This window comes from Watersipora subatra, chromosome 1 (genome assembly GCF_963576615.1).
Source record: "Watersipora subatra chromosome 1, tzWatSuba1.1, whole genome shotgun sequence".
Lineage (NCBI taxonomy): Eukaryota > Metazoa > Bryozoa > Gymnolaemata > Cheilostomatida > Watersiporidae > Watersipora > Watersipora subatra.
In genome coordinates this window covers 19,264,772-19,274,767 of record NC_088708.1, presented here as the reverse complement: position 1 = coordinate 19,274,767, position 9,996 = coordinate 19,264,772, and the positions used below count along the sequence as shown (strand labels likewise).

The window sequence follows — 9,996 nt, the reverse complement described above, 5'->3', positions numbered from 1 at the left end:
AGCTAAAAGAGCTTTGACAGCAAATCTCAATTTATTACACATCTCCGTACACAAAAAGGCAAAAAGCTAATGTATGGAATTCTCTCCAATTGGTTGTTGGGATGGCAGCATCAAAAAGCTGGCCAACTAGAGCCCAGGTCAGCTGTCATCAGCCAGCCCAGCAGGTGTCCACAAACAGGATGTCAGCGATGTAAAAAGTGGTATAAAAAGTGAATATGCTATGTTGATTTTCTGGTTGCTTTTTATGTGATATGCTGTTATTGTGGTTATTGTATGGGGGTCACTACAGAATAATTGCATGCTTTGGGAAAGCTTTTGAGCTAGTTTAATATGGATTCTTTACACTAGTAATTTTCAAACAAATACAAAAACCAAATAAACAAAATGAAGATATAAGACAAACATATCAAACAAAATTTTCTGATCTATCAACATTTTTTCATAGATTTAAATAAATTCAAAAATTAAAACGCTCTTAAAATGCATCAATTCAATTATTGATGCATGAAATATTCAGGATAGAACTTCCTTGTAGACAGCTTTCTTTGTTTTCTTTGTTAGCACATACATGAATAATTTGTTTGAACTCCTTACTTTTGAGCAACATACAATTAGCTTACCAGGTGTAAAACACTTTTCTTTCAAGTGGAGTCCTGCAGCTGAAAAGGCTTGCCTTGAAATTTATTAACATTGCTAAGCTAAATTTGTATAAAAACTGCAACCATTCAAATTAAAAAGACAATCAATAGGAATTAGGGAATAAATGCATCTTTTCTCTTAGCAAATCCTCATAGAATAGTGGCTTCTATGACATTACGCAATAACTTTTTAACTACCAATTTTGGAAATGGTTAGAAATGGATATCAGTTAGTACCTATTTTACTAGAAATTCAAATTACTAGGGCACCATTTTTTAAAGACAACAGCTTCTTAATTTCTTTTTAAAAATTTCTAACGATTATTTATATTTTAACGTAAATTAAACAAAAGGTTTGTGAATGGTTTATAACCCAGCAATACATGAGAATATTTAAGTGTGATCAATTCCTGTCAAATCGGATTCTTTTCCAGGGACTATATATATCTATATATATCATCAGCAGAGCGAACTATCATGAAATTATTTGCAAAAACCATCTTTTGTGGCCTGAAAATCTCTTAGGGTGGTGACACAAAATTTCAGACCATTCTGTCACTACGAAATTTGTTGTTATAAAAGACACACATGTCCATGCACGCACACACTCGCATGTACTTGCACACACATGAGCACGCACCCACACTGCAACAATGCTGATTAATTAAAGTGAGATTTATTGACATAAATTAATCGGTAGTATGTGGGGTAGTGTGGTGTGCGTTTGCGTGTATGAAGGGGTGTGTGCATGCGCGTGTGCACGTGAGTGTGTGCATGTGCATTTTTAAATTTTCTGTTTACAAACCTATATCTAGTTATTGAGAATCAGTATGTTAAACACCTACTGATGGGCTTTCTAGTTAAATATAAAAAATCTAGGACATCACCAGGTTTGTTGCTTATACTTACAAAATCTTAGCTTTACTGTAGGCTAATGTATTTCGAATAGTTAGCACACGTTGGCGAATCGTCAATCGACTTCACATCTATAGTGCTCCGACGACAAAAAATTTATTCAGCGAGCACACGTTCGCGGAACGCAACGCGCGGCGCGTGGAGATTTGCGACCATCCGCGCGACACCAGTGACACTCCATGACTAATTGAACTCTCTATAACAATTGTAATTGCGGCGTCCGTAGACGTCAATATAGCTTCAGCACCAACAATCTTGACCATTCAACAACTAGTATAAGAAAACAACGTGTTTCCGGAGAAAAAATGATGAAAGATTAATCAATGGACTGAAAGATAGTTGTTTCATTAGCAAGCTGTCGGCTTACTGCCTTTAGATAGATACAGAAAGGACTTGTGTATTTGAAAGCCGTTTTTATGCTATTTTCAGCAATTCTAACTTTTTATTTAAATTTTTTGGCTAGCATGTTCAGTAAAGATCGTTCTGTTTTTATGTTCAGCTAACTGTTGGAAATACATAACATTCTCTTTTCTAATTTTATCGACTCGTTCGACTACATGATGAAACACATATATCTTTATTGTTTGCACCAGGTGTGATAACATGTGTGGAGTGTATTTATTTTAACACTTTGCAACTGATTAAAACAGTATATTCCGTAATCCCGGAATAGAGCAAGGAAAAACTGCAGATTTTTTGTGGAGATTAAAAATTTTACGAGGTTCAAAACGGCAGATGGCACAATATTTGGTACTTTAACATGGTTTTTTTAAACACGCAAATCGCTTACCGAAGCGACTAAACTGTCTATTAAAGTATCAGTTGTATGTGACATTTTTAAACAGACAAGAGGAGCAAACAGTCATTATACATGATTTTTTTTGTAATAAGTGTGTGTTCACAAGTTTACTTGTGTGTACAAATATATATGCGTTTTTTAAAATGTAGCCATCAATTTGCCTAGAGTGATATTTTGTTACGCTGACGCTGGCAAAAGACTAGTTGAACCTGATGCTGCATTGGTATAGATTTGACAGTATTTCAAACTGGTTCTACATAAGATTTCTTGTTTTTTTCATGTCATCAATAAAACTTGGGAATATGCCTAAGTAGCAAGATGACCATTTGGAATCTCTTTGTCAAGTTTTACCTTGATAATTTGGAGAGCTATTGTAACTTTAGCAGGAGGAAGTTGCTTTTCACTCGGGGATGTGTATAGCTGAAGATTTAAGTTTAATTAACAGATTTATTTTATAATTTTTCATAAAAGCGAAGATGATAACATTCTGCTCTCCAAGGTCAAATCTCGGTCATCTTAACATAAGAAGATAACTCTGAGATATAAGTATAAACATAATTTGTGTTATATATAGTTCCGTTACTGAAAACTACATCTTTTCTTTTAAAGACATTCACTGTGTTACATAATCGGATGGAATAATAGGCAGGTAGTTCACGATAGCGGTTACTTTGTCAAGCTGTTGAATTGACTCTTGCGAGACCGGATCGATTAACTGACTATCTATTGCTGAGTCGATGTGAGTTGGGAGCTAACTGAGAATCAATTGCAATAGGATGAAAAAACTGAGATTGTCCACTTAAGTTTGAACATTGTTTTACTAAGTCGCCGAGTTGTAAACTGAGGTCTACAGCAGCTCTAGACTTAGTCGTATACTCTTTCTATTTAGCTTGATAAAGATCTACTCTGTCATCTACACTCGAACAATCTTCAGATGGAACAATCAACCTGTCCAGCATAGGTTTCATTCGCATCCTTCTTCCATGAAGTAAGGTGCTTGGAGAGACACCTGTGGTTGAGTTAGTAGAGGATCTACATATATACCTTTAGAAACTCAATACGGCTTTATTCCAATGCAGTTCTTTATAGACAGCATCTTGAATAGTTTGTTTTTATGTCCTATTAAACTGCTACACCTTACCATGTGCTAAAGGGTAATAAGGAGTATTTCTTACATGTTTGATTTTGCACGAAGCTAGATAATCATCAAACTCTCTCGATGTGAAGTTCATTGCATCATCACTCACAAGTTCTTCCAGACAGCCTTTTTCAGCAAATATTATCTCAAGGAACTAGATTATATTCTTCAATGTGACACTAACCATGAAAGCTACCTCTGGCCACTTACTTCTAAACATACCAGTGTTACAGCAAACTTATCACAACCATCAATCAAAAATCGGCCTATACAGTCTACTGACTTTCTGCCCACACATGCTGTGGTGATTTCACAGGATTTAGATGATCATCTCTTGTAATTCATGATTTATCTTAGAATTTACATGTTTAACAATCACAAACTGCGAGATCAATCAAATTATGCATACCTTTAAACCAGTAAAAGAACTAAATGTTTCACTTGGATTTGGTTATACCTTGATAAGCCTCATGTTCTACACCTAAACGTTGCATAAATTCGGGCACCACAATGCGCCCATCTCTCAACACCAATTCGCATGCCAAGAGAATTCATCTTTGTAATAGGATGAATCTAGCGCATTTAACTGGATCTTCTAATCCGATCTGATAACTTGGATCAGATCCTGAATCATAGCATCTGATCGACTATCTGCTGTGAACTCGTTCAAGTGTAAAGCAGCATTTACCATAGCCACTACTTCAGTATCATCATCTGTGACAGCCGTCTTGTCCTTTACAGGCAGCCTAGACATAGTCTCTGGTATAACATTTTCAACATCTTTGACATGTTTTATGTCAAAGATGTATACATTGAGTTGAGAGCGCCATCTGGCTATTTGGCGTTCAGCACATTTTCGACAGTGTGGCTTCATATGCAGAAGTGAGTGGATTGTGATGAGCCCAAAGTAAATGCCACTACTCGCTCTGACCCATTCTTTTATACTTGACTCAAGTACGCACCTACATGTAATCATACATCACTAGCGTCAGTAATTTTGATTGTCTCAAGACTGCCACCAAATGCTGCTAGCACTTCACTACATAACACGGCCTGTTTGGCAGTATTAAACTCAGCTAAGGTTTATCATTCCACGAAAGCAACTCACTATCTGAGGTACATGCTGTAATAATTTTTCTTAGGCCACCTGTCATCAACGACAGCCCTAGAAAACACCTATTATAATATAAAATCATTACCACAAACTTGTTTAAATCTTTTCTAGTCTTACACTTCATTGACATCACCGCAGCTATTTTATCATGCAGAGTCGCAATACCCTCACTGCTGATATGACATCCTTAATTCAACATTAGATTGTCTGAGTCTACACTTAGAGTTGTTTAGGATGAGATTGGCCTTATTTGACTGCTCAATAACAGACTTGAGATTAGCGTCATGAGATTTTATGTCCTTACCAAACATGCCAATGTCATCCAAATACCAAACACAAAATTTGTGAGTCATCCAGTACTCTATCCATAAGCTTGCTAAAAAAACTAGGTGCAGAAGCCAAGCCAAATGGAATCTTAGTTCACCTGAACAGATCTTGAGCAGTAATAAATGCTGTCAAACTTTTAGAATTGTCAGTCAGAAGCACCTGATTATATGCAGCTTTCAAATCCAACATGCTGAACACTTAGCCTTCTTTCATGGAATGCACTATTTTTTCTATATGCAGCAGAGGAAAACAATCTACCAGAATATTATGATTTGGAGCTGATAAATTTGAACAAATACGCACATCCGTTGATGATTTTTTTCCCGCCGCTACCAAAGGCAAGACCCACTCTGCCAAATCAATAGGCTCGGCAATACCTTCCAACTGCAGTCGATCCAATTCAGAAAACACCTTGTCACGAATGGAATAGGGAGCTGCTCGATATTTCTGCTTTACTGGCTTAGCATCAAATTTCAACTTTATCTTATGAACGTATTGCTTATGAAGGTATATGCTGGACAGGTTTTAGCAAAATTTACTTTGTTCACTCCACTTGTATTAGAGTTATTTCCTTGCGACAAGCTTGTCTGTCGTTTTACCGAATCAGGCGCTCGGCAGATCACCAGAGCATCTTGTAATGACATACGTTTAGCTTGTCTACTCAAATCATTAGCTCTCAGTAGTAACTATCCCTATTGTCATTCATCTTCTCCACTATCTGATCACGTAGCATTTCCTTCTCTAATTCTGCTCTATACCTTTCATAATCACATCTTACTATCAGTCTTTTCAAATCAGTCGCAAAATCATCAATTCTTTTATTGACAGCCTGTGCTTGAACTTTAAACTTACATGTATATCTCATCATTTCCTCACATATTCTACCCACTTACTGTGCTCTGATTGCATTCTTGGCTGCTGCCAAACTATCATCTCACACCTCCAGACTAAAAAATATCCTCTGACCTTGATTGCCCAAACTAGCCATAAAATGAGCTCTCCTGATGACATCCTCCAGCTGACCGAACCCACCAAGTAACTCGAAACTGTCATACATTTTTATTCACGTTTTCTGCGGTATATTCGGTCCCCAAGATGCATAAGGAATGGAGGTAGTGGCCGCGCTAACACTTGCATCGTCTCTCTGCGATTGCTTGACTGAGCACTCGTTAATGTACGATTAACATTAGAACTACTTGAGTATCCCATCCTCGTCGATTGCATTAGGACAAGACGTGTGTACGCATCTTTGTTTTTATAACATTAAATCTAAGCATACAATTTTCTGCACTACTAGTTGGCCAGACATATGGCGGGGAAGAAATGCTTAATAAAAATTGCACTGTTTGAGAAATGTACCGACATTTTCATTTTCACTTTGTTAGCAGAATTTGTTTCATCATTATTTATGAGTCTAACAAAGCGAAATTCTATAAAAAGGTGCTGCTATGGATTGCATGATTATGGTTTCAGCTGGATAGATATGATATATGCCCAGTCCCTCAGCTATATTTCATGTTAATGACATGGCCTTGCTGCCTTTTCTAATGTAATTGGTGATGCTGCTATTGTCACCTTTTTTTTCTACTCAGAGTCATGGCCTGATTTTTTCAATTACTGTTTACAATGGAATGTTTACAATTGCATTACTGCAGTACAATGCAGTATCTGACATTATAATTTTTTGGTAGTGTGCAGTCTTTGCTGAGATGGCAGATGCCCATTCTGGTGAAGGAAAGATAAGCAAAAGGTAGGTTATCACAATTTTATTGCTTTTTGCCAGCTTAAACTACAGTATGGCTACACATACATGTATATCTATTCAATCATGATTCACCAGAAAAAAATATTGTTGCTAGATTATAAGTTACCTCCACTTGTATGGCTATGACGCTGAGTAAGCCATTACAATGGTTGTTGAAATAGGTGAAATAGAGAACTATAAACTATAGTTGCTTCATGCTATATTACAGCTGTGAAGTGATTGTGTAAAGATTCGTTAAAGCGAACACAAGTGTAGAGTAGATTTTTGCATTATGTGAACTTAGTTGGCTTAAATCTGGATAGCTAATAGCTGCTAGCCTTATATTTCTCAAATATTATCATTCTGTATTTTAACCCTTTCGCCGCCAAAGACGCATTCATGCGTTTTCAAGGGTCGGCTGCCATAGACGCATTTTTGCGACTTTCCCAGCAATTGCGTTGTAACTCAATTTTATTATTCGTTGACAACATAACCCACGTCTTTAAGACTTATGAAATTGACAGTGTTGTCTCAAGATTCCTCTATAAAATTAGCCTAAAACAACCAAGCAATTTTAAACTTTTGTTTGAAAATGTGTAATCTAAAATCGAACATTTTTTGTGCAAGCTCATTAAGTACAGAAAATCGAGTCAGAAAACAGATTATTAATTATGTTGATGACATTATAGCCAATTCAGATTCAGATTTTCGTGATTATACAGATAATTAAAGTAGCAGCACTTTCTCTAATCGTGGCGAAAGTAATAGTTTTGTAAGAGTAAGGAATATTGTGGATGATCGTTTTAGCTTTGCATCGATCGTAGCTTCACATAGCTTTATCATCGCACAAAGTATAGATCCATTGAATTTTTCGCATAGCATTGTTGGTTAAAATGTTGGCAAAATCAAAGATGTTCTAGATAGAGATTGAAATTGAAAAAATACTGTATACATGTCATGAAGCAATATCGGCAATTTTCAGTAAAATGGCTGGCACTAGGCCGATAGCCGGATTTGTACATGGTTGGCAGTGAAAGGGTTTTAAGTACAGTCAAACTCGGATAACTCGCCCTTGGATATCTCGAACACATGGTTAACTCGAACTGATTTGTTCGATCCGTTCCCACGCAATGATAAATTGCTTTAGATAACTCGACCTCAACATCATTAACTCAAACAGTTTTTTGCCCAACGGCTACCGAAACGGTTGTTATCACTTTAGAATATCACTTTATTCCAAGCCATTGAGATAAACATCAACCTTTTAGTAGTTCTTAGGTGTCGTTATTACCATCATCGGCAAAATATTTTCGTTAACGACTTTTCTAAAGGTTTGCAAAAAATCAAATTTTACCAAACATCCGCTTTGCGATGGCCCTTCGAAAGCCAAGAAAAGCGTAGTTTTCCTTTGTTTTTTATTACCCCGATTTTTTATCTGAAGGATAAAAATCGGCAAAATTGATCTCGGTTAAAACGCTCAGGAAAAAAAGATGTCTTTTTGCTTAGCGTTTTAACGGCGATCAAGTTTTGCCAATTTTAACTTGAGAACGTTCTGGCAGTCACATCACCTAAAACAACAAACAAATCTCAAGTGATAGAAAAATATCTATACTTTCTGATTAAAATTTTTAAAACTTCACACGGGAGGCCCTTTAAATGGCAACAAGCAATCTATGCTTTTGATTGATATATAGTTTGTATATGTACATGTATCTACTGATTAATACATGCACTTGAACGCTCTGATAACTCGAACACTCTCGCTCGGTCCCGTGAAGTTTGAGTTATCCGAGTTGCACGGTATCTAATAGATCAAACGGACTACCGTTCAGCAAGTAAGTGCACCATATATGGTCTTTCATAGCGGAGTTGGTGCATTATGTATTGAGAGATAATTCTCTTGTATATTTATTAAATATAGGCCATGCTATTTTTTATATATCCAAATTAATGGGGGTAGTTTAAGGAAGCTGTAAATTGCCGTAAAACTTATATTCGATTGCCATGGCGCTCTATTTTTCAACACTTCCACTATAGTGGTGTTTTATTAGAGGTGATGTTCAAATAGAGGGTAGCATTGTATTTTTTAAATAGTTCTTCAGAATTTTGGTAAGCTTAATTCAACTCTTTTATAGGTGAAGCAAATGTGGCCTATATTTTGCACTCCCCTTCGAGTGGGACGACATTAACCCATTTGAAGGCAATAAATCTGCTATAACTTACCCTTACTTGTCATAGATCTCTAAATAAATATGCATTGGGAAGCTGAGGAATATCTTTACCAGTTGATATTTATTGCTTGCAATTAAGCTACGATGATCTTATAACCTGTGTTGCAATTTATTAGAACTTTCAATTTTTCATTTTGTTATAAACTTGAGGTCATATCTTTATTTTATAACTGTATATATAAGAAATGTTGCATAAAAGCTCATTGCACTCATCGATATGTTTGCTACAATTTGCAGGCAAAACTTTTTTTTTTATGTACAATAGAAGAGGAGTTATGAGCGTCATTCCATTATAAGCCAAGTTTAGATAATCGCAGTGATGCTATCAAATAATATGCCATAAATCTGCAAATTTATAAGTTATATAATAATTGATCAAAAGCTACAAATATATATTCAAGAAACAGTGATATAAACAAACCATATTTATAATACATACAGAAACAAAATTAACATTTTTGAAACAAGAATGGTTGCATCGTTTGCTCAGCCAGTTGTTTTGATTGTTGCTTTCATCTGGAAACATTTCATCTGGCTTTTTAATACCTTCCACAGTGTCTACTGACCTCAACTCTTCTTCTACAATGCTGAATTAGCTGATATTAGTGTCCAAACAATTTTTTAGCAGAGCAAAACTTTTATAATGATAAAAATAAAATAATTTAAAAAAAATAATAATAAACTTTTAGCCGCATGCGCGATAAGCACAACTTTTAGTCTGAAAACAGTAGTACAGATTCCATCGTAATTGTAAACCGTTTATCATATACATCGACGTATCAAAACCATGTTAGACAAGAAACTACTATTAGTCTGATACAGTGGCATTCAAATAAAGATGAGTTTAAATAGAGGTTTTATGGTAGATCATAAATAACACTTGGCAATTATCTTCTCTTTTGAATTGATTTGAGGATTACATTTGTCTTATTTAAAATATAGACCTAGCCGCGGTTTTTCAGCTTTGTTACATGTAAAGCCTAAAAAATGAATCTTTTTAATGCTTCCGATTAAATAAGTTGTGTTAAAAATATCGTTAATGTAGTTTTATGCTCTGTTCAATTGAGTTTTGCCTCATATGGCCTCAATA

The 9,996-nt window shown here is 35.6% G+C and overlaps 1 protein-coding gene across 2 annotated transcripts in view; it reads left to right on the top strand.

Annotated features, from left to right (window-relative positions):
- Positions 1-6,621: 6,621 nt before the first annotated feature.
- Positions 6,622-9,996, top strand: part of LOC137395350 (lysine--tRNA ligase-like) — a 22,809-nt gene continuing 19,434 nt past the window's right edge. Inside the window, exon 1 of one of the 2 annotated variants that reach the window (XM_068082222.1) lies at positions 6,622-6,681. Coding sequence is in view for 1 of the 2 variants with exons in the window: in XM_068082223.1 (XP_067938324.1) it covers positions 6,641-6,681 (41 nt within the window). In the remaining variant the exon portion in view is untranslated. The remainder of the gene's footprint in view (positions 6,682-9,996) is intronic. The other variant, XM_068082223.1, reaches the window with a different exon arrangement.